This window comes from Caretta caretta, chromosome 13 (genome assembly GCF_965140235.1).
Source record: "Caretta caretta isolate rCarCar2 chromosome 13, rCarCar1.hap1, whole genome shotgun sequence".
Lineage (NCBI taxonomy): Eukaryota > Metazoa > Chordata > Testudines > Cheloniidae > Caretta > Caretta caretta.
Window position 1 is genome coordinate 10,859,726 of NC_134218.1, and position 25,714 is coordinate 10,885,439.

Sequence of the window (25,714 nt, forward strand, 5' to 3'; positions counted from 1 at the left end):
ACACCACTATAAATCTGGCATAACCCTATTGCAATCATATTCACTGACATAACTGAGACCACAATCTGGCTGCAAGTACTTGAAGAAAATTTTAGCCTGTATATATATATGTATAATTCCAATAAGTGACAGTGTTAGTGTTTCAAGTTAGCACATATCTCTGTCTCACGTCTTCAGAAGTGAGAAGAATGGCATGGTTGAGGGCTTGTCTACATGAGAAAGCTCTTAAAAATAAGCTAGAGTGTGAATTTTAAGTGCGCTCCTCTTAAAGTAGCTTAAACTAAAATGCACAAAAGGACTCTTTGTGCAGTATAAGAGTGTCCACAAGGGGAGCTGTTGTGGAATAGCTACTGTGGGCTATTACCCTGTGCAGAAAAGCCCTGAGCGATCCGGATGAGTAGATAACAGAAGCATTTGCCTAGCGGCCTGCTTAATCTTAGACTGTTACACTAGAGTAATCAATTGCAGGTGTTTGTGCAGCAGGCTTTTGTAGAGATGTAATCCTTCGGTTCAAAAGATGAGAAGTGGAAATACACTTAAGACACAGTGTGGTAATTAAGTCTGTCAACACTTTAACATTTATATTGCAGCTGTGCCTAGCAGCCAACCTGGCCCATTGTGTTAGATACTGTATAGCTCTATAGTTAATGACGGTATGTCTCTCTTCATATTTTATTGTCTTTTTTTTCAATCACAGCATCTGACTGATAGCACAGGCAGGGCAGCTTGTTTCACAGCAGTGAAGAAGAGGGAAACTGAACTGATACCAGTGATACACAGTGTCAAACACAAGCGAGGCCTGTATTGAATTTTATCAAGGAGAGGACATTGTACAGCACTGGGGACACTGGTGATAGATACAGTGCTTTGCTGAAGGAGAATCAGCCTTCTAGTAACTGCAGTGTATTCTGTAAATGGAGACCTACTGCACAAGCTAGGTTTCTCCTATCTGTAATTGACAAAGTGGAAGTAGTTTCAAAGGCACTGATGCTCGGATTTTCAAAACCTGGGCTAATAAATATTGCTTACATATTTAGGGATGGTTTCTCTTCTAAGCCCAGAGCCTGAGTAACTGGATTGGTGTGTGGGAGTTGGAGTCCTCCTACCAGGCTGTGGAGCGGTAACAGAGTTACCGTAACCTGTATAATCACTACATTTGCCACCTCTAAGTGGGGGAAATGGCAGGTGGATCTGCGTAGTCATCCACTCACTGCCCCATGCTGAAGATCTGTCCAAGGCAGCACAAAAGCAGCTCCAGCAGCTAACAAAGGATGCCGAGGCTTCTGGCATCGTAACCCTCTTTGCATAAGTTTCATTGCATTCAATGCCTTCAAATGGAAAGGCAGATTTTTCCACATTATTGGCCCCAATCCAGCAAAGCACTTAAGCACATGCACGGACTGAAGTGGGACTAGTCATGCACTTAAGTACATTGCTGTATCAGGGGCTGTAAGTGCCACTTTTGATGTAAATCTTTTACATCTCTTCGAGGTGGGAACAAGCAAGCTGTTGTGCTAACTGGAGTGGATCGGAAATGTTTCGATGGATTGTCCTATGCCGGCAGCCAGGGGGTTCTGCCGGTCAAAAACTGCACCTGCAATTTAGGTACTTAGATGCCTAAATGCCTAGATGGTTTCTGGACTTGTGTGTCCACAAATCACAGGCACAACAAGAAGAGGTCATCATGTAAAAGTCAGGCTCTAAAAACACTTTCCCCTCCCCTCCTGAAATTAATAATGACACATGCCACAATGATGCATGTTTGAAGAACATCATGTATGCTTAGGAACAATGAAACAGCAATTTTGAACTGATGACATCAGTGAGAATTTTGCCCAAGCAAAGACTGCAGGATCATGCCCACTAACAGAACATGGCATACAGTATTTGCAGGACCAGTTAGTGCAGGGATCGGCAACCTTTGGCACCCGGCCTGTTAGGGAAATCTGCTGGCAGGCTGGGACAGTTTGTTTACCTGCAGCGTCTGCAGGTTCGGCCGATCGCAGCTTCCACTGGCTGCGGTTCGCCACTCCAGGCCAATGGGGGCTGCGGGAAGCGATGCAGACCGAGGGCTGTGCTGGCCGCTGCTTCCCGCAGCCCCCATTGGCCTGGAATGGCGAACTGCGGCCAGTGGGAGCTACAATCAGCCGAACCTGCAGATGCTGCAAGTAAACAAACCATCCCAGCCCGCCAGAGGATTTCCCTGACGGGCCGTGTGCCAAAGGTTGCCAATCCCTGAGTGAGTGAATGAATGATCTGGCTACTTTCATAGCTCCTGGCCAGTTATATTATAGTGAATGTTCTGTACCTAGACAGAATCCAACAAGTTTACTTTTCCTTTTATAACATGACTATGCCTGTCATGCTATAATTAATTCAGAAGCAGCTACCATTTTCCACTTTCCCAGCCACTTAAATACAACAGAAGCCTGAGAGCAGTTCTGAGTTTCAGCCAAAAATAAATAAATGGGGGTGGGGGGGGGCAGAGGAACCCTTCAGCGTTCATTTAAAGATACCACGAATTCAGCATTAGGCAATATTTTCTAGCAAATGTCCAGGCCAGTCAGACTACAAAAGGGGGAGAGGCGGTCTCCAAAACTTTTGAGTGTATACTTGAAACCTGCAGTGTCAAGGAGAATGCAGAATAGGAAGGACGCAAGAATAATTCTCAAACACCTTTCAATGAAAAAAAGGGCCTTATAGGTGTAGGATGAGGGGCAAAAACTGGCAAAAAGATCCTGGTGGATTTGTTTGATTCCCTATAAAAACTCCAGAACCCAATTTGCTCTTATATTAAAACTGATCCAAACACTTGTAACTAATTTAGGTAACAGGCCAAGCATTGCAGTGACACCCATTTGACCACCTAACCCCATTCATGTCAGCATGGCTGTAACAAAGCAGAGTCTGGCCAAAGAGCTGTTGGCTCTGGATGTGTGGCTAAGCATTGTCAGCAGAAGGTAAACAGTGAAAAAGAGACAAGCAGTTCACAGCCGGGCAAATCACCCTTCAACACCCACAGGCATGGAAGGCCTTGAATGAAGTCTGTGTCTTGGAGCTGTATTCTTGTGGGGCTCCACATGCCCGGGGCAGAGGGAGGTACTAGGGACTAGTGGATCTGCGACAGGTGTAGTCTTACCATGAGCCTCCTACCTGACTCACAAAGAGACATGGCACCACAATCACAGAGGATTCAGAGCAGCCTCACTACCCTGTTTGCAGCCTAGCTGTCCAGCCTACAGGTTCCCAGTCCAGGCCCATTCATTTGGCCTGGGCACAACAACTAGGATTTGGCCTATATTGTTCACAACTGACACACACACCATCCCGCCAAAATGTCACGAAATAAATGTTTTCTTCCCTTGGAAGCAACAGAGTTTATACATCTTTGTTTCTAGATCCCAGTGAGTCCAAACCACAATTAATGCAATAAGTTAAATTCCAGTTACACCTAAATTAATCCAGAGTAATTCCACTGACCTCTGTTTAGCCGAGATCAGAATTCAGCGCAAACCTCCAGAGAATGAGAGGTTTGACACAGAGCTCAGTTTACTAAGTGCATTTGTTGGAATTGCTGTGTTTCTGAGAATGCCCTAGAGCGGGAGAGGTGCATTTTTTCCTAGAAACATAAGCACTCTAACCTTTCTTTTCCTGCTTTACTTGTTCCTTGGTGCAAGTGAAACACTTTTGGTGTGATTTATACCTCAGGCAAGCTGAATGGTCACATCCATCACAATGGGCAACACATTTCTTTGCTGATGTCAGGCTTTGATGGAAATAATTAAACCTGAGGCTTCTATAGACAGCTAAGAGGAAAAGTTCCCATGGCTGGAATCTTGCTCATTCGGAGGATGCACTAGGAATCCCATCTTTGATAACTGCATTAGCACAGTAAAATAAAATGTAAATATTGAGGCTGCTGCACTACAAAATGTGCTGTGGTCACTTTGTCTGACAAGAATAGCTTGCCTTTAGCCATGGACAATGTTTGAGTAGCTAACAAATGCAATACAGTCTATGTTGTAAGAGCAACAGAGTGCTAATAGTCAGAGATCTTTCTATGACACTGTATGAGGATATGACAGGACAATTCAATCATAGGCTGCAGAGAATGATAAAAAGGAATCAGGATTTTTTTTGGCAGAGAGAAGACAACAAAAATAAAAAGTCAGTACAAATGCCCCAGAAACCTGAGATAGATGGCTTTGTTTAACACAGTTTCAGGGTCTCTCACACCCATATCCTGGGTCTTGAGATCTAGGAATTTAACTCCTTCCAGGTCCATTAGCTGGAACTGCTGCCCCTTAAGCATCCTGCTTATCACTGGAGTTTCCTATTTGGATTCACCCTTTTACAATGGCCTTCCCAGCATGCTCTTCTCTAGCCCTTTATATCTGGGCAGCCCTAAAATGGCCAATTCAAATGACTAACTGCTCCTCCTTCCTCTATTCCAGGTAGGAACTATTTTAATTTCTGTAAAAAGAATGAGTACTCGTGGCACCTTAGAGACTAACAAATTTATTTGAGCATAAACTTCTGTGGGCTAAAACCCACTTCATCGGATGCATGCATTGGAAAATACAGTAGGAAGATATATATACACAGAGAACATGAAAAAATGGGTGTTACCATACACACTGTAACGAGAGCGATCAGTTAAGGTGAGCTGTTATCAGCAGGAGAAAAAAAACCTTTTGTAGTGATAATCAGGATGGTCCATTTCCAACAGTTGACAAGAAGGTGTGAGGAAGAGTAGGGGGAAAAAATAAGCATGGGGAAATAGTTTTACTTTGTGTAATGACCCACCCACTCCCACTCTTTATTCAAGCCTAATTTAATGGTGTCCAGTTTGCAAATTAATTCCAATTCTGCAGTCTCTCGTTGGAGTCTCTTTTTGAAGTTTTTTTGTTGTAGTATTGTGACTTTTAGGTCTGTAATCGAGTGACCAGGGAGATTGAAGTGTTCTCCAACTGGTTTTTGAATGTCATAATTCTTGATGTCTGGTTTGTGTCCATTTATTCTTTTACGTAGAGACTGTCCGGTTTGGCCAATGTACATGGCAGAGGGACATTGCTGGCACATGATGGCATATATCACATTGGTAGATGTGCAGATGAACGAGCCTCTGATAGTGTGGCTGATGTGATTAGATCCTATGATGGTGTCCCCTGAATAGATATGTGGACAGAGTTGGCAACGGGCTTTGTTGCAAGGAGAGGTTCCTGGGTTAGTGGTTCTGTTGTGTGGTGTGTGGTTGCTGGTGAGTATTTGCTTCAGGTTAGGGGGCTGTCTGTAAGCAAGGACTGGCCTGTCTCCCAAGATCTGTGAGAGTGAGGGATCATCCTTCAGGATAGGTTGTAGGTCGATGATGCGCTGGAGAGGTTTTAGTTGGGGGCTGAAGGTGATGGCTAGTGGCGTTCTGTTACTTTCTTTGTTGGGCCTGTCCTGTAGTAGGTGGCTTCTGGGTACTCTTCTGGCTCTGTCAATCTGTTTCTTCACTTCAGCAGGTGGGTACTGTAGTTGAAGAACGCTTGATAGAGATCTTGTAGGTGTTTGTCTCTGTCTGAAGGGTTGGAGCAAATGCAGTTGTATCTTAGAGCTTGGCTATAGACAATGGATCATGTGTTGTGGTCTGGATGAAAGCTGGAGGCATGCAAGTAAGTATAGTGGTCAGTAGGTTTTAAGTTCTGTGTTGTTTTTGCCTTCTCTCATTCCTGATATAACTTAGCCTCCTCATACACTGTGTCTGCTATTACGTTTTGCTGACAAATGAGGAAGAAGTGCCAGGATTTGTGCCACATTTGACAGGATAATGTATAAATGCTACATCCAAGTTATTCCCTGTGGTTTGAGAACCAAACTCCCCTGGCAGAGAATGTATCAGCTAATATACTAGGCTAAGCTTTCTAAAAATGACAAGTGATTTTTGGCTGCCTCTGTTTTTGAGAGCCCAGCTTCATACTAGAGCTGGGTAGGAAAAGGTCCCGTGACTATTTGAAAGTTTGAAATGTTTTCCAGTCTTGCATGAGAACAAAAAGTTGAAATCTCAGAAATATTTGCAAATGAAAAAAATGAAAATTTTTGATTGGGTTAATCAAAGTGTTTCAATAATTTCTAAATAGCTAGTTTCAATCTGACCCTTGAAAACTTTTTTCAAAATGAAAAGTCATTTTGAACCAGAAACTTGGGGTTTTTTTTGTTTTGAAAGTGTCCATTTTGTTCGTTAATTTCAAAAAGTTTTCCTGGGCGGTTTTTTTTTTTTTGGGGGGGGGGGGGAATTCATCAAACCCAACCCTGTTTTGAACAGTTTTCATTTCAACTAACTGGCTTTTTTTTTTTTTTTTTTTTTTTTTTTTCAAAAAACTGCTGAGAATACCATCTGAAAATCAGGTTGTTTTAGACCACAATGGAACATTGTATTGCTGGATGGTGAGGTCAGAGGTGACAACCAGTTATTGTTCTGTACAGCAAGAACTTCAATTCCATTAGTTTAATAAAAGCCTTTTGGTTGAAATGTTGTGAAGATTGTTTTCAGGAGAGGCGTGGGGGAATCTCTTCCTTCCCAGCTAGAAAGCAGATCCCTGACTACCAGTGACATGTTTTGCAACCTAACGGCAATGTTCCATTCATTTTTGGCTCTGCAGACTTAAGAGTGTTAATTGATAAGAGTTCACAGTTACCCTGGTTAGACAATGTGCTGGGAATTGATTGTATAAATACAATGTCCACCACGTTGGCTTAGAACGTAAGTGAAAGCAGCTATACAAAATAAATATAAGAAAGGGAGACAAGGAGAAGCTGATATCAATGAATATAAATTAGAAGCTAGGAAGTATAGAAAATTGATAAGGGAAGCAAAAGGACCCAATGAGAACTCTTTAAAGACAATAAAAAGGAATTTAAGTATATTGAGAACAAAAGGAATCCTAATACTGGTATTGGTCCATTACTAGATGGACATGGTAGAATTGTCAGTAATAATGCAGAAAAGGCAGAAGTGATCAATAAATATTTCTATTCTGTATTTGGAAAATTAAGAGATGGTATATACATATCATAAGATTATGATTAAATACTTTCCACTTCAGCAGTAACTAAGGATGATGTTTAATAGCAGCTACTAAAGTTAAACATTTTTAAATCAGCAGGTCTATATAACCTGCATCAAAGAGTTTTAAAAGAGCTGTGGAGCTCTCTGAACCATTAATGATGATTTTCAATAAGTCCTGGAATTGACACCTCCTCATCTATGGTTGGGAGTGGACTACATCCACCCTGATCGAATTGGCCCTGTCAACACTGGTTCTCCACTTGTGAGGTAACTCCGTTCTCTTCCTGTGTCAGTATATTTATGTCTGTATCTTGTAATTTTCACTCCATGCATCTGAAGAAGTGGGGGTTTTACCCACGAAAGCTTATGCTCAAATAAATCTGTTAGTCTTTAAGATGCCACCGGACTCCTTGTTGTTTTTGGGGAAGTTTTAGAGGACAGAGAGTGAGCTAGTGTTGTGCCAAAAATTTAAAAAGGATAAATTGGATGACTTGGGTACCTGTAGGCCTGACATCAGTTCCAGGCAACATAATAAAGTAGTTGATACAGGACTACTTTAATAAAAAAAAAAAAAAATTAAAGGAGGATAATAAAATTAACGCCAACCAAGATAGGTTTATAGAAAATAAGTTTTTGTCAAATTAATTTGATATTTTTGGTGAGATTGGTTCATAAAGGTAATAATAGTTTTGATGTAATATACATAGACTTCCGCAGGTTAGTGTTTCTAGTGGAGTCCTGCAGGGATTGTGTTCTTGGCCCTATGTTGTTTAATATTTTTATCAATGACTTGGAATGGGGGTGGGGGAGCGCAGGGAGGTCCTGGAATGTTGTTTCTTTTCTCATTACACTTTCTCTGGTTGGAGATTTCACCCAGGGTTAAAACAAACCTCATACATATGAATTTGTTTCAGATAGAGATTATTATCTCATGATTTGTTGTAGAGTGTTGTAACTCACATGCAGCGCACTGCAGAATGAGGTGTACAGAGAACTCCCTTGTGATTCTCTCCCTGTGTCTCCTTACAGTGATTTCTCTTTATATCAGGACTTGTGCACCAATGCAAAGAGGAAAGGATTTGATCTCCTTTGCTTATGTTTTTTTGCAGTTACTAGCTCTTATGAATTCTGTTGTAAATACATTTGAGAACTACTTCTGCAATACAGAATTGAGGTAATAGATTCAAAAGAGCATATCAGAGCAAAAATAACTACAGGTGCAGTGGAGGGACAGAGATTCTTGAAATTGGAGGCACTGGCCCAGTTTTTTTCTGAAACTGATTTTGAGACACCTCGCTCCTTCCTTTGACAGAGGTGAGAGTTCAAAGGATACTACTGTGCATCTGTGATCATCCAAGTCATATTGTCCAGATAACAAAAGTTCATTCCAATTCTGACTATGTGCAATGTAATGCAAATCTGTTTCTGTCCATGTTTACTAAAGTAAAGATGTCTTGAAAACTGGGTTTTGTTTTAACACAGAAACCTTCCTCAAGAGAAGTAAACTTCTTTTCTTTAATGAGTAATCTACAGTAGATGTAAAAAAATTGCACCAACCTCCATCAGTAATTTAACCTGTGCAGTTTACATCTACATGAAAAAGTGAGTACCAGTGGTATCTGTTTTTACTTGTCCAGGGAAAGTTTTGATTCTGTTTCTTTTCATTCTTCCTTAAAATCATGCCCTCTTTTCCCACAACCTAAGAGTAAGCACCCTGACTGCTCCCCTCAGCCCCCCATCTATATACCAGCCCCCTGACCTCAGCCCCCACGTTCCCCCGCAGCCCCTATCCTGACTGCTCTCCTGACCAGTCCCACACCCATATACCACCACCCTAACCCCAGGCCCCTCCTTGTAGAAACTGCATGTCTGCAGCTTCGCACCAGAGCGACTATTTGCCTCCCTTACCTTCTGCTAGCCCTTCTCCTCCATGCCCCAGATAAGTTCCTGTGGCTGGAATGGAGCTATGCTGTACAGCCACCTCTTCCCAGAGACCCAGGAGATCCAGCACCTCCTGTGTACTCTAGGCAGGAGCCCATTTGCTGCATACAGGAAAAGCAATTTCAAAACTTCCTGGGGCTTTAAAAGACGAGAGGCATATGCCTGTGAATCTGGCTGCAGAGCAGTGGAGTTCAAAACAGTGACAAGAGTGGGCATGGCGGGCATTGTGGAACACCTCTTGGAGGCCCCTTAGGACACCGTAAGCACCGTAGTGTCTACACTGACACTGCCTTGCTCTAAATATGTCACCCTCAGCTCTATGCCTCTCATCAAGGTGGTTTTATTAGGTCAGCATAGCAGGAGAGTTAAAGTAGCGGGAGGAGCACTGCAGCATGTACACCTCCAGAGTTCGGTCGACATAAGCCACCTTACATCAACTTAACTTTGTAGTGCAGACAAGCCCTAAAATAAACCTCTGTGTCAGCTAGCCCATAAATGAGTGGCAAAGTCAAATTATTTGCTTTTTTTAATAAAAGGAAGTCACTCAGTACACAAATTGTAATAACAATTTCTCCACCAGCAACCCCCTCCCACTAGCATTCCGAGAATGTTCTCAAACACAGAGCTTTCCCCTCCTCCCCCACCCCCCAGAAATACATAGGGTTGCCAACCCTCCCACTTTCGCCAGGAGTCTCCTGGAATCAGGCTCGAGCGCCCAGTTTAGTTCAGCCAAACCAGGAGATTTTGGGCACTAACAGTCCGGCATGGCAGCGGGGCTAAGACAGGCTCCCTTACCTGCCTTGCTCCGCGCTGCTCCCGGAAGCGGATAGCACTATCCCTGCGGCCCCTGGGGGGGTGGAGAGGGGGTCTCCGTGCACTGCCCCCACCCCGAGCACCAACTCCGCAGCTCCCGTTGGCGCATGAAGACCCCCTGTCCCCCCCACGTAAGAGCTGCTGCCAAAGGGATGTGTCGGTTGCTTTCGGGATCTGCCCAAAGTAAGCACCAACCCCCTGATCCTCTCCTGTACCCCAATCTCCTGCCCCAGCCTAGAGCCTGCACCCTGAACCCCCTCCCTCCCAGAGCCACCCCCCTCCCCCGCACACCAACTCCCTGCCCGAGTCTAGAGCCTGCACACAAACTCCCTCCCAGAGCCCGCACCCCAACCCCCTGCCCCAGCTTGGTGAAAGTGAGTGAGGGTGGGGGAGAGCGAGGCAATGGAGGGAGGGGAGATGGAGTGAGAGGGGGCAGGGCCTCAGAAGGGACAGGACAGGGGCATGGCCTCGGGAAAGGGGGGTGGCAGGCATGGCAAGGGTCTTTGGGTTTGCACGATTAGACAGTTGGCAACCCTAGAAATACATCAGGAGAAGGGCAGGATCCCATAACCCAATAAAGGGGTGGACTAGTCTATCAAGGTGTTTTAAAAAAATCATTGCTGCAAAAGTGCATTCAATGTTTCCGAAATCAGACATCATGAGAATAGTCACTGGGGCTTCCCAAAGGAATGCTAAAGTATGTTCATTTCGGTTAGCATCTAAAAACACAGCAGTCTCAGGAATTATATGTTATATCCTTAGAAGGCAACAACAAATCAGATTAGCTAGGCATCCCAAATCACACTAATGAATTTACCTCTGCATCAAGAAAATATTTACCCACACTGGGCTTTCATTTGCACCCATGAAGCCTAATTGACTCCACTGAGATCCCATGGGTATGCTAATCGCGTATAATAGCACCTAATGGTAATCTAGAGTAGGAGTCATGCATTACACTAAACCCAGTACAAATACTTAGTAAGACAGTCCCTGCCTTGAAGAGTGTAAGATCCAAACAGACAAGACAGAGCAAGATTGTGAAACAGGAATGCAACATACAAGTATAAGAGGAGGATGGGAACATAAGTATCAGAACTAGCATTCAAAAGGGCAAACACTCCCGGGGAAAATAAATACTTCCTCCCATCCCCACCCTCCTCATTTTTCATTCTCTGGGAATCTGGCGGTGGGCCAGCTGACTGACTTCAGGGGGGAGTGTGTTCACTGTGACTGGGGGTAGAACTATCCAGGGCCAATATGCCACAGATATCAACTAACGTGTGTGTCATAGGGAACAGAATCCCCCTAACAAAAGCCTGCTATGGGATAGCATAGTAATTGCACTATGGCAGTGTTTAGGATGATGTATTCCTGCAGAATACAGGTGTATTTTTTCCTAAAGGCCACAACCTTCAGATTGAAAAATATACCCCAAACTCTTTCTCTCTCTCTCTCACACACACAGGCCACTACCTAATGAAATAACATCCCCATAGCTTTACAAGCGGAGAAACCTGCCTCTTTGAAAATAGCATTTCCCTCATCCCTCAGGATCTCCCACTGCTCCCAACCAATCTGTGGCCTGGGCCCAGTGTAAAGAGGAGTGGATGAGCTCCTGAAAGGAAGGAGCAGCTGGGGAATGAAGGGGATTGGGTGGAAATAGGCAGCCAAAGAGTAGCTGGCCCAGAACAGGAATCAGAGCGTTCTGCAGCCACATTTTGAACCCGCCATGTCGGTATGTATGTGAAATGAATTAAAACAAGTTCTCCCCATCAGATCTTCACTCCACTCCACCGCATGTGGAATTCAAAACTGACTGTTTGCAAAAAGCTGGGAGGGAGGGTGGAATAAGTGTGAGATGTTAATTTCATGCTTGTGAGAGAGAGACAGCCCTGGAGACTGAAATCCTCTGTTTATTCTCCGAATTAGAACAGCATGTGCAGTGCTAGTGAAGCTTCCGTACACGGTCCTATCAGAGTGCCCCTCCCTGTCCCCCTGCCCCGAAGGGCCAGCCCGAAATCTGGAAGGGAGTTCAGCCTCCCAGGCCAAGTCAATCCCAGGCCTTTCTGAGGTGGTTATCGATTGTGATATTAATGTCGAGAGCACTAGAAGGGTATTCAGTGCTTTACAGCAAAACACAAAGGCCCTGAGATTACAATCTAGCTCAGTGGTTCTCAACCGGCAGCCCACAGGCCATATGCGGCTAGGGTTGCCAGGCATCCAGTTTTCGACCGGAACGCCCAGTCGAAAAGGGACCCTGGCGGCTCCAGTCAGCAATGCCAACGGGCCATTAAAAGTCCGGTTGGCGGCGCAGTGGGGGCCTGGGGCTGAGGCAGGATCCCTGCCTGCCCTAGCTCCATGTGGCTCCTGGAAGCCAGGTCCCTGCAGACCCTAGACGCATGGGCGGTCAGGGAGGCTCCGCACGCTGCCCCTGCCTGAAGGCCAGCTCCACAGCTCCCATTGGCTGGGAATTGGTCTAACTAGATCAAAGGGAGGGGGGGAGATACACAGTCGGAAAACATAAGGCCGTGTGTCCACACTTGGTGAGGATCAGTATAGGAAAGTTTCAAGCAAGAACAGGGCTTTAAGGAGCAGAGGGAGTAACCCCAGCAACACAGGATGTGGGAGGCTGCTGCTCCAAGCTTAAGGGGAGATATGAAAAATTATATGCAGAAACTGGGAGAAAGAGACAAGGGACTGTACAAACAGAACAAAAAGATGGTCCCTGTTACAGGCAGGGGTGCTGGAACAATGTTTATAGTGGGGGGTGCTGAGAACCATTGAACCAAACTGTAAATCTTGTATATAATGGAAATCACTTCAAGCCAGGGGATGCAGCAGCATCCCTAGTTCCAGCAACTATGGTTACAGTCTGAATATAAGACAAGAGTCAACAGATGAATATAAACAGATGAGGGAGTGTAAGGAAACAATGAGACAGTATTGGTGAGCATGATCAGCAGTGGTTTCTGCACACTAGCAGCCTAACCATTCAATTACGTTGTCCAGCTTTACAAGGAAAATCATTGAATGCAGGGCCGGTGCAACCACGAGGCAAACTAGGCGACCGCCTAGGGTGCCAAGTGGTTGGGGGCGGCCAAAAGCACGCTCCGGGGAGGCGGTGGAGCGGAGGTGAGCTGGGGTAGGGGGGCACGGGGAGGACCGCCTCAGCAAGTAACGTGGGGGGCCGGCGCGCAGGGGAACCGCTCCCCGCCCCAGCTCACCTCTGCTCCGCCTCCTCCCCTGAGCATGCCGCCCGGCTCTGCGTCTCTCCCTCCCAGACTTGTGGCACCAAACAGCTGTTTGGCGCCATGAGCCTGGGAGGCGGGAGAAGCGGAATGGCAGCGGCGTGCTTGGGGAGGGGGCAGAGCAGAGGTGAGCTGGGGCGGGGAGCTGCCGCACGGCTCCCCGGGGAGGGAGGGGGGCGGGGAGCTGCCGCACGCTCCCGGCGGGGGGAGGGAGCTACCGCACGGCTCCTAGTCCCTGGGCCGAGGGGGGCGGGAAGCTGCCGTGCACGACTCCCTGGGCTGAGGGTGGGGGTGGGGAGCTGCCACACACGGCTCCCCTGGCCGAGGGGGGGCGGGGAGCTGCTGCAGGGCTCCTGGAGAGGGCGGGCACACGGTGGAAGTTTCACCTAGGGTGCAAAACATCCTTGCACCGGCCCTGATTGAATGTGATACCAACAATTTAGAGGGACCCATAAAGCTTTAGAAGCTTTGCAGTAAGTGTCGCTGTGAGATTATTTACTCTAAACAGAGTTTGCTAAAGAAGAGGCTCTCATGCCATGACTGAAGATGATAAAAGTGTAAACTGGATAAAGCTGAGCCTGAATCCAGAGACGAAAAACCACTTTGGAAATCTTAGTTTCTCGAGCAGTGATTACAAAAGTCCTAAATATAAACATATCTCAGATCCATTTGTTTTCCTATAACTATTACAACATCAATCCACCAATATAAGAGGGATCAGCCAAATGTTATGTCTCCCACCCCAGTACGATGACACAGGTCAAAATCAAGGCATGAGAAATTAATTCCTGTCTCGCAGGGTCTCATAATCATGTTTCTGCAAAGTTGCAAACAGATGCAGCTCAAACAGCTTCCAGAAACGGGAAGGAGAAAAAAAAGTTACAGTAAATACTAATTTTAAGTAATGGATTTGAACAAGTACAGAACTTTTTTAAATCAACAAACAAAAGCAACCTGGCTTAGTTTAAATATGCGGGGGGGGAGAAAAGGGGGGAATTCCTTGTCCCTCAAAAAAGAAAAAACCCTCACAATTAATAGCACTGTTTATTGCAGTAAAATCAGGTTCAATTTTGCATACCACTACAATAATTGCATATGCAAATTAGGCACACCTTGATCATGCACAATTGCTCACCTGACCTGGCTAAAAACCGGGCCCTAAAAATCTAGGCAACGTGTGCAACATAAAAGATAGCAATGACAGAATCCAGTTATTATATTAAATAAATCTGTCTTAATTTGAAACATGCCTGTTTTGCATGGGAACATTTGTTCAGAATCCATGCATTCAAAATGTTGCAATTTTTGTGGTTAGGAATTTACAAAAAGAACTGGAGTACTTATGGCACCTTAGAGACTAACCAATTTATTTGAGCATGAGCTTTCGTGAGCTACAGCTCACTTCATCGGATGCTGCATCCGATGAAGTGAGCTGTAGCTCACGAAAGCTCATGCTCAAATAAATTGGTTAGTCTCTAAGGTGCCACAAGTACTCCTTTTCTTTTTGCGAATACAGACTAACACGGCTGTTACTCTGAAACCTGACAAAAAGAACTGTTAAACTTATATTTTAGCTTGTTGTTCTCAACAATTTCTAACTGAAAATAACAAAAAGAAAAGAAAAACAAAAAAGGACAGTCTCCAATCAGTCAAAAGGAACTAGTGGATTCCAGAAAGGCTTACCTGCTTTCCATTTTGCCTGCAGTTTTACCAATGGGTGTGACCACAGAGTTCATGATCTCTTCATTATTTACTTTTAATAGCTTATCTTGGGAGTTTGTTTGAGTGGTTAATCATCACTGTTAAAAATCTCTTATTTCTAATCTGAATTTGTCTGGTTTTAACTTCCAGCCATTGGTTCTTGTTATGTATTTCTCTGCTACAGTAATGATCCTTTCAGTACCTTGTATTTTTTCTGCATGAAGGTGCTTCTACACTGTAATCAAGTCACCTCTTGTTCTTTTACTGACATCACTGCAGTGGCCCAGGCAAATTTAACCCAGTCAGCATATCCCCAATGACCTAAATAACTATCAGCAACACTATACAGTCTATTTATTGAACCACACATTGCTTTTGAATGCACATGCTCAGCTCCCATCAAAAGATAAGGGGCCATTCAAAGTTTTAAAGATGTAACCTAGAAAAGACTTTGGTTTCTTCTCTAAGTTATTTCATGGGTAAATTTTATAATTGAGCCTGTAAGTCAGTGGGTATTGCCAAAAAGTAGTAGTTCTTTCTGTTAAGAAATTTTCAGTATCTTTAATTACAGATCGGAGCAAGATAAAATTCATCACTTAACAGAGAACACAGAATCATAAAGCAATTCTATCATTATTACTGAGTAACAGATCGCCTCGGCATGCAGCATATACTAGCTTTGCATTCGATGAAGTGAGCTGCAGCTCATGAAAGCTTATGCTCAAATAAATTGGTTAGTCTCTAAGGTGCCACAAGTCCTCCTTTTCTTTTTGCGAATACAGACTAACACGGCTGCTACTCTGAAACTTTTCATAATGGTTTTGCAATGTAACCTTTTGTCTACAAGGATAATTAATTGTTGCATCCTGCTGTGACTTTCACTTAGGACGCCCTCCTTTCTCTCTCATGCGCTCACCATTTCCAGCAAACAAAACTACAACAGTATCAAAATGACACCAGCTTGCTCTGAGGGCTGAAGTGACCCCAGTAGTTCACTGACAAGTCCAGACAGATAGACACATGCCCTCACTCTCGTAACGGGGGAGGGTCTCCAGGGTCAGAGCCTAGAAGCGCTGTAATTTTCTGCCTTCCATCACCTCCCTACTTGCTGACCTAAGCCGCTTCTCAAAACCAGAGAATGTTTTGAATATGTTACTACAATGTTTAAAAGTTTCTTCTGTTGCAAGAGGTAGGCAAAGAAATGAGGTTGGGAAAAGAGGGGAATTTGGAAGCCTGGTATATAACGGGGGTAGGCAACCTATGGCCCGTGTGCCAAAGGCGGCACGCGAGCTGATTTTCAGTGGCATTCACACTGCCCGGGTCCTGGCCACCGGTCCGGGGGGCTCTGCGTTTTAACTGAATTTTAAATGAAGCTTCTTAAACATTTTAAAAACCTTATTTACTTTACAAAAAACAATAGTTTAGTTATATATTAAAGACTTATAGAAAGAGACCTTCTAAAAACGTTAAAATGTAATACTGGCATGCAAAACCTTAAATTAGAGTGAACAAATGAAGACTCGGCATACCACTTCTGAAAGGCTGCCGACCCCTGGTATATAATAAGGAAGGGTAAAACAGGAATTAAGGGCTATCGGAGGGGATAAGAAGTGAGGGAGGAAGGATGTAATTCAAAGGGGATAATGATATGGGGAGGAAAGAAAATGGGGAGATAGTGAAAGATAGGGTGACCAGATGTCCTGATTTTATAGGGACAGTCCCGATATTTGGGACTTTTTCTTATATAGGCTCCTATTACCCTCCACCTCCTGTCCCGATTTTTCACACTTGCTGTCTGGTCACCCTAGTGAAAGATGATGCTGAGCATAGATGGGAAATGAGTGGTGAGGAAGTCAGAGATAAGAAAGGAAAAGAGGTGAGTAAACAGGAGAAGTTTCAGAAAACCATCCTTCTGGCCTCCTGCTCCTTTTATTTCCTAAGAGTAAATGACGCTCTTTCTTGGGGTGCCAAACCTACTTCTGATCAGCTTTCTTTGACAGCCAACTATTTCACTGTCAAATACTGTCTCAGCTGCATGCACTCAGCAATGGAGACAAAACAGGGCCACTTAGAAACACTACATACATATCGTTCCTATGGACATTATGGCTACTCCTATTCAGAAAGAGTAGGCTGAACGCTAGGGGATATTAAACTACTAAGTGCGGGCCACATTCCACTCAGTCACATTCCTGATCAATCCAACGAGCTTCAGGGTGAACAGTCAGCACAGTAGTAGGGCCTAGATGTCTGACACTAAAACCCAGTCGTGCTCTTGTTGCACTGGACGTCTGTATTTTCAAGAAGGGTCAGTGTCTCCATGCACAGCCCTGCCATCTGCTCTCAGATATACATGCCTGCCTCTGTGGAAGCTCCCTGGGTGTAGCTAAGCCAGTGCTGCCAAGTGTCATACATCTCTGATGTATGCAGTGTTGTAGCTGTGTCAGTCCCAGGATCTGAGAGACATAGTGGGTGAGGTAATATCTGTTATTGGACCAATTTCTGTTGGTGAGAGAGACAAGCTTTCAGACTTACAGATAAAACCACAGCTCAGTGTCAGCCCAAAAGCTTGTCTCTTTCACCACCTGAAATTGGTCCAATAACATTTATTACCCCACCCACCTTTTGTCTCTCTCTATATCTCTCATGACATTCTCACATTCCTGCAGCCTAGCAGGAGCCTCAAGCATCTAGCTGGGCTGAGCACAAAGGCTGTAGTTACTCCTTCCGTCCACCAAGGTCTGCAGGGGCACCTCCTCTACAGGCAACTGCCTCTCTGTCTCCCATTTAGACGTTCCCCCTGCTGGAGGAAGGCGGGAAAGGCTCAAGCAAAAGGAGGTCTGCTACCTGGGACAGAAGGTGAGTGGGTTCAATACAGGCACCAAGCTCTCCCGCCAGAGTACAGCCACCTGTCTCCTTTATCCTCCACTCCCTGGGAGACTCCAGCCGCCCAACCAACCCTTGGGGGTATCCAGCTAGCATTCCCCCAACCTGGACCGTGCTCCCCCTGACTCCAGCAACCCCAGCTCCCACTAACTCACACCTCTTCTAGCACCCACACAACCGTAGCTCCCACGCATGCCAGCTGCTAAGTTTTATGCAGCTTTGTGGCCTACCCCTGCCACTGCATGTGGGACGCAGTGTGCTGACCATAAACTAAAGTTTATGCTTAGATGAAAATATTTGAAAATGTTCGTAACTCATTCATTTGCATAAAACTTCACATCCAGCTGCATAAAACGTGACAGCTTTGCTAAGGTCGGATATCAGCCCTCATACTGAAAGCCACAAGTGCTAGATCTGTACCCAAGTGTTGTGGGACTTCCTGGACATTTTTTAATACAAGCAGGGAGAGCCTGATTTTCCCACTCCATTATACCAATTTATATTGGTGGAACTCCTTGGGCTTGAGTGGAAAGTCACTAGTTTTTACACCAGAGTAACACAGTGGAGAGTCAGTCCCTGAGTGTTTAATTTCTGGACAATTATGCAGTGGAAGTGCTTATGTTATTGTCACTGCAAAAGTCATCTTATCAAAAGATTGGTCTGTTTGAATCCTGTCTCATTACTGTAAGTTGTCCTTCTCTACTCTGAAATTAAAACCATATGATTGATTTACTGGTGAAATCCAGTCTTTCAAAAATACGGGCTTGACCGTGAAAACCGGCCATGAATAGTCCCATTGAGCTCAGTGGCATTACTGGCATAAGTAATGACTGTGATCAGGTTCTGTTCAAACTATTTGACTAGGTTATTTTTTTAACTGAAGCATTTAAACATTTACACTTGTTTTAAAGTGTCAATAGAGGCAAAGACTCAAATACTGATTAAAAATAAGCACTCTGGGTTTAAATATTCCTCACGATCAAGCCAAAACTCACACATGCACTGAGTTCACAATGAGGACTTCAGATTAGTGGATATTTTTAATTTATTCAGTTGAAAATAATATATCATCCAGACAAGAAGTTTAAGAAATGTAGGATGAAAAGGGTACATTTAAAAAAACCTACCCTGAAGGACTAGTAAATCAATGCAAATGAAGCATAATATGGGTGTTTACACTGAAATCATACACTTCCTTCAATCATTAATCAAATTCCTTTGATTTTTAAAAATACAAACTTCTATCCTAAACCTTTCCTCCATTTGCTGCTCTCCTCCCCGGGAAAAAAACACCTCAAGTGAAAAAAAAAAATAGAATTCTACTTCACTCTCCCACACTATCAATGTTACACGACCGTCTCTTAGAACTGACCCAAATATGCATGTACTGTACTTGGTTTTGATTTGCCTTGCCACGCCACTCATGAGTCCTTCTGAACTGATTTCAAATGGGCCAGGGTCAACGTGCAGCCAGAATTCATACAGTTGTGGCCAAAGACAGACAACGTCATGCATCACTGAGGACTGCCCTCTGACCAGATTTGATGGTGGGCTGAGGCCTCTGCACGTGACTGATAAGGGCCACAAATCAGCTTGGCAAGCACCCCGCATCCATAAGAAAGCTGCTATATTCAGAGACAAAGGCTCAATCCTATTCCTACTGGAGTAAAAAGGGACTTTTGTCACTGACATAAAGGGGTGCAGAATCTAACCCCAAACAGTTCAAATCAGTTTTGGAACTCATGGGGAAAACATTTATAATGAAGTTATTGGTTATTAAAAGTTCACCAGTCAAGCCTTGGTTTAAATACGAGTGATAAATATTTAGCTAACATTACTCCTAACTAAGCCCAGCGGTGGTGAAGTATGGAGCTTCAAGGACCAGGGTGACTGTCTGGTTACTGCACATTTATGACAGGTTTCAGAGGAACAGCCGTGTTAGTCTGTATTCGCAAAAAGAAAAGGAGTACTTGTGGCACCTTAGAGACTAACCAATTTATTTGAGCATGAGCTTTCGTGAGCTACAGCTCACTTCATCAGATGTTTACCGTGGAAAACATCTGATGAAATTGACAAAAGACTTGTCAATTGACAGTGCTTCCAACTGGAATTGTTGTCACAAAGGAAGTGGTGCTGGATATAGCCTGTAAGTCAGGACCCACTAGCTTCATTAATTTTTACTGTTACTTGATTTTTCTCAGTGTTATTTTGAACCAATTAAAGTCCTTGTAGTTAATTAAAAGGACATGTTTAGCTTATTGCAAAAGTTCCCAAACTGTGATCAGTGGACCAGTTGCTGGTGGTCAATGGAAAGCTGGATGGTCTTATGGGGCTGACTCCTCTGCCTTGTTTCCAGCTTCTGAAGTTCATTAAATGAAGCTAAAAAATACATTAAGTTCTTTCCTAATTACTTTTTCAAGGTACAATTGCTGTGGCTACCCCAGGGATGTTATCTGATTACCAGTAGGAGACAGCCCCTGAAACATTCCCCTTAGGCGACATCTACACTATGAGCTAGGGTTGTGATTCCCCTGCTCGCATACACATACTTACACTGGTTCTCACTGAGCTAATGCAAATATAAATAGCAGTGGAGGCATGGTTTAGCTGTGCCAAGTTCAAACCTGCCTGAAACTCGTGGGTACGTACCCAGCACAGCTAAGCCACATCTCTGCTGCTACCCATGCTAAGCCGCATCTCTGCTGCTACACTTGGCTACACTGCTATTTATACTTGAGATAGTGCGAGTATGTACGTGTGAGCAAGGGAATCACACTCCTAGTTCACAGTGTAGTCGTGGCCTTAGAATATATTTAAGATATATTGTTTCAGGCAGGAGGTCGGAGCACCCTCAGTCTAGATACAGGAGCCAAGGCTCAGAAATTGAGGCTGTAGGCTCAGTGTTACTCTGTCCTGGACTCGGTCTTTCTGTTAATCCATCTAGGTACGGATCCTGCTGTTCAATATGCAAGCTCCACCCAGCCTGAGTTCTAGCACATGAGACCTCACACTGCAAACACTAACCAAAACAAAAAAGGCACTGTACTTAACAGGGAATTAAGTGCTGAGTGTAGTTAACAGCAACTTCAGACAAGTGTCTGATACTCTGTTTAATTTATCAGCAGGCGTAATCCTAATGGACAATGTATGTTGTAAGATGTTCACCACCACTTTGTTGATATGTTTGTCAGCACCTCAACAAAGTGATGAGAGATACTGTCAGAGGAAAGACTGTGTTGAGGCACAGTATGGAGAAGATTAGTAGAGATTCAAATTATGCCGGAACTTCAGGATGTGCGTATGTCAGTGAAATGGATAATGTGCTGCCATGGACAGAAAAGAAAGTAAAAAAATTTTTACCTCAACAAATCTGCTCCCTGAGTGTATCTTAAGTTTTCTCTGCTTATTTAGTGACAAGTGAGATTTTATTACACTTATACTTCTGTTAGCTTTGCAAAGCTAGTGAGTTGACGGTTCTATTCCAGTTCTTGCATCAATAGAATTGTTAGCTAAGGGCTGGATTCCCCCCTTGATTGCCCTTCCTCATATGATAGTCCCTTCGATGGGATGACTCAGATGAGTTCTCCGCATCGGAGGGGGTCATTAAATTCAGCACCAAGTTACAAAGGAAGGATCCCAACTAACTTGTGAAGAAGCATGAGTCAAGACCCCAGATTGAATTGACAGGGCTGGCACTGAGAAAAGCCATCTTTTTACTGCTTAGTGCAACAGATTTGCCCTGGGGTCACTGAGAGACAAGAAACATAGAACCTCCAGAGAGTCACTTTTCAGAGCAGAACTTAAATGTTTTTCTCTCTGTACAAAGGACACGATGAGATAGTTCACTGGCTACAAACAACCCTTTCCATTTATTAATTATTATTATTATGTAGAATCTGACTATGGTAGTACCTACAGAACACTAGGCACTTTCGGAGGGCAATCTCAAAGAGCATGCAATCTAAAAATATGGCGGCTGCTGTCATGCCTTCCCTGCACCGATATATTAGCTCCCTGGACAAGAGCTGCTCTAAGTTTCGCACACATTCACACGCTCTCATTCAGGGGCCTCGTAACTGGTAAGATGGCCAAGTAGCAACTGGAGAAGTCATCCAGGGGAGGCATGGCAGCAAGAACTTGGTGCATGGCTCTCTGTAGCCTCTCTCCTCTCCTGGGCAGGGAGCCCCGGCCCCCACAGCACCCCATCCCTGAGGGGAACCCCTTCAGCTACGGTCTGCAAGAATCATCCTCCAGCCCTCCTGTACCATTCCCAGGAGGAAAGGGGACAGCACCCTCAGCTCCTTACTCACTCTGGTGTACTGGTTCCCACCTCCCCCAGGAGAGGAATCTCCTTACTCCTCAGGAACACAGCATCTTTTCCCTTCCTGAAGGGGCCTCGCTCGCTCTAGGGGGCTGAGCCCAATACCCCCTTCCCAGGCAGGCTCACTCCCGGTGGCTGACCCCCTATCCCCACTGGGGTCTCCACTCCTCATCCCCTTCCTTTTCTCATCCTTCAGGGCTTGGGGATAGAGCAGGGACTCATGTCAGGGGGCTGCTCCCCTGCCATGGCCCCTCCCACCCACCAGGTCTCTGGCTCACTCACTTTCGAGAGCCAGTCCCCATTTGCTCACTCCAGCCCAGCTCCAGCTCCCCTGGGATTGCCCGAACTCCAGGTGCTACTCCCATCCCCCCGGGGGTCTCTGACCCCAGCCCTCCCAGGCATTCTGCTCCCCCCCCGTCCCTGGGATCTCTCCCCCCAGCTCTCCCTGGGGTGCTGCTCCCCCCCTGCCCCCAGGATCTCTCCCAGCAGCTCTCCCTGGGGTGCTGCTCCCCCCCGTCCCCGGGATCTCTTCCCCTAGCTCTCCCTTGGAGCTGCTCCCCCCCCCGTCCCCGGGATCTCTCCCCTCAGCTCTCCCTGGGGTGCTGCTCCCACCCCGCCCCCGGGATCTCTCCCCCCAGCTCTCCCTGGGGTGCTGCTCCCACCCCGCCCCCGGGATCTCTCCCCCCAGCTCTCCCTGGGGTGCTGCTCCCACCCCGCCCCCGGGATCTCTCCCCCCAGCTCTCCCTGGGGTGCTGCTCCCACCCCGCCCCCGGGATCTCTCCCCCCAGCTCTCCCTGGGGTGCTGCTCCCCCCTGTCCCCGGGATCTCTCCCCCCAGCTCTCCCTGGGGTGCTGCTCCCCCCTGTCCCCGGGATCTCTCCCCCCAGCTCTCCCTGGGGTGCCTCCCCCCCCGGGGTCCCTCGGGGGGGCGCGGCCCGCCGCACTCACTCGGGGGTGTTGATCCAGATGATGTCCAGGTGGCAGTAGTACACGCACTCCTTGTCCTTGTAGGTGTAGCAAGTGCAGCGCTTGGCTCTGCGGCGTGGCGCTCCCGGGCCATCCGCCTTCCCTCCACGGCCGGTCCCGGCCTCGCCGCCGGCCAGCAGCCCCCCTGCGGCGGCCCGGCCCGTGCTCTCCGCACCCACCCGCTCTCGGGGCGCGGGAGACCGCGGGCCCCGGCCGCTCTCGGAGAGGGGCCGCGGGCGAGGCACGGGCAGCGAGAACCCTGCAGGGTGGGGAGAGAAGAAAGGCTGACCCGCGGGGCAGCAGCCGCTTGGGGGGGGGGGCTTCCCTCGGCTCTGAATCCCCCCCGCCCCCCAGCGAGGGGCTTGTCCTGTCCACGAGCGCCCCCCCCGTCACTGGATTTCCTGTGCGGGGTGGCTGAGTTTGAATCCTGGCGGGCGGCAGGTCCGGAGGCAGCCCCCCGGGAGCACGGCACGAGCAGCGTGCCAGGGGCCCCGGCTGGTGAGCGGGGATTCAAGTTCCTGCTCCGGGTTCGGTTCGGTTCTCAGGCGAGAGTCAGGACGCGGAGGGCCCCGTGGTCAGAAGAGTTGCGTCTCGTTCGTGCAGCGTTCGTTTATATCCTCTTGTCTCCGTTAAACTCCATCTTAAACTACCGATTTGGGTTCCTACTGACTGACCACGCACCAGGCGCTGCAGCCCCCCTGCCTCCCGCCTCCCTCCTGCAACTTTGTGTGCCAGAGCGGGCGACCACCCAAGAAACCCCCCTTTTACCTGCGCTCGAGGTCACTGTAAGTCCAAAGAGTAACCAGAATCCCAGCTCCATTCAATCCGAATGGCCAAACGTGTCAACGGCCGGCAAAGGTGGCGTGGGAGGGGGGGGGGTGACTTTGTTCCAGGAGAAACCGCTTCAGGTTGGAGGCAGGGGAAATCCTAGGTCTCGAGGCAAACGCTGCTTCCAGCAATTAGTTCCCACACGGAGGTGTGATCGGTGCTTCTGGCTTGTTGGGGTTTTTTCTTTTTTGCCCCCGTGCAGAATTAGTCCTGAAGGGGAGAGTGTTGTGAAAGGAAGAAAGGGTCCATTGCTGCGCTTTTCCCACACGCGCACACCCCCCCAGTCCGATTAGAAAGCGGAGCTGCTGTTTTAAAACTGCAGTTACCTCCCACAAGCCGACAGCTGACTGCTCAGTGTATATGGATGGTGAGGGTTGCGATCACTTACCCCCTCGTGGTTTCCCATGGCTTGCAGCCTTGCACAGGTAGAGAGAGGGAGGAGGCGCAAGCTGCTGCCTGAACGCCCTCCCGGATGTTCTGAACTTGCTATGTGGCTCTTAATCCATCGCTCTCACCAGAGCTGGCCCTGTTGCGTTTGGTATCGGCTCAGGGAGGTCGGCTGGTTTTTGTGGTCAGAGCGCTAGATTGTGACTCAGCTTTGTGCTCAGTTTTTTTTGTTTCTGCCACTGACTTCCTGTGTGACCGTGGGCAAGTTATTTAGGCACCAGATCCACCAAGCACTTAGTCTCCTAAATCTTGGATTTAAACAGCTAAATCCAGTCCCATGTGATCCATAAAACCCCCTCTGCCTTCTGCAGGCACCTCAACTCACTCAGTGGCTAAATTTTCAAGGTAAAAATTCCCTGGGTGCCTATTTTTCTGCCTCAGCATAAGAACTGCTGCCTCACTCTAGGCATCCAGATGCCTATCTCCTCGACTTGTGCCAGAATGATTCACGAAAGGCAGGAAGACAGGCATTCATCTGTCTAAACTGCGTGCAGCCCCCAATCTGGTAGGCGTGGGCTGTCTGCCTCACCGGCTACCAGCCAAAATCCAGCTGGAGGAAGAGGAGGTGGTACTTGCCTCCCTTATAACTTTCAGGTCTGGCAAAGGTCTCCCACATCCCTGGTGAGTGCTCTAACCACTGGGCTAAAGGGTCTAAAGTGAACACCTCCTCTGCAATCACTTTTGGTATGGAGCAAGGTAGCTGCCTAACTCATTCCTGTAAGAAACACCTAGCCACCTGATTCCAGCCATCAGTGCATTCCCTAAGCCCTCTTTCATGGGGGATGAGAGGGGGGAACCCTACAGACAATTATGCTCAATTTCTCCTATTTCATAAGTGCACTTTTCTCCTTCCCCAGGAGAACCACATAATTCTCCTCCCCTAACTCCCTCCACCCCCCAAAAATACCAACCTCTGGTGTGTGTTATTCATTAGCCACACTTTATATAAAAGCTCACTTCAATATCATGTTCCATTAATTAAGAAACTCAGTCTTGTTGCCTGTTTTCAAAGATGTAAAAACTGAGGCAGAGAGTGTAAATACTATGTTCTGTCTAATAATACAAAGAGACATAATGTCTCTGAAAGTGACCACACTTTATGACATGTAGCTATAAAATATCAGAAGCAGGAGAGTGAACAGGTACTAAGTCCAAAGCCAGGCTGAAAAGACAGGATCACTATGAATTCTAAGAATTATTAGTTAAATCAGAGTTTCTAGTAACAGTGAGCCTCAAAGAAGCTCATAGAACGAGGAGTACTTGTGGCACCTTAGAGACTAACAAATTTATTTGGGGATAAACTCATGTCACTAGCACTACACTGAAGTTTGGCCCTGATCCAGCAAAGCATGTGCTTACCTGTAAAGATGAGAGTATTCCCATAGATTTCAATACTCTCCCCTGCTTAAAGTTAAGCATATACCTTATAACTTTTAGCCCAGTGGTTAGATCTCTTGCCTGGCACCTGGACCATTCAAGGTAGAGTGGTCTGTTAACATCTCTGCAGTCA

General features: G+C 46.3%; 1 protein-coding gene across 4 annotated transcripts in view; it reads right to left on the bottom strand.

Annotated features, from left to right (window-relative positions):
- The window catches only part of EDN3 (endothelin 3), a 51,402-nt gene extending 26,719 nt beyond the window's left edge, over positions 1-24,683 (bottom strand). The window contains exons 1-4 of one of the 4 annotated variants that reach the window (XM_075118743.1): positions 24,146-24,683; positions 23,698-23,967; positions 22,912-23,188; positions 4,520-5,563 (exon numbers count right to left, since the gene is read on the bottom strand). In XM_075118743.1, the coding sequence (XP_074974844.1) occupies positions 4,786-5,563; positions 22,912-23,188; positions 23,698-23,749 (1,107 nt within the window). In that variant the 5' untranslated portion in view covers positions 23,750-23,967; positions 24,146-24,683 and the 3' untranslated portion in view covers positions 4,520-4,785. Of the gene's footprint in view, positions 1-4,519; positions 5,564-22,911; positions 23,189-23,697 lie in introns of those variants that run through there. The other 3 variants (XR_007352723.2, XM_048820508.2, XM_048820506.2) reach the window with 3 other exon arrangements.
- Positions 24,684-25,714: the final 1,031 nt, after the last annotated feature.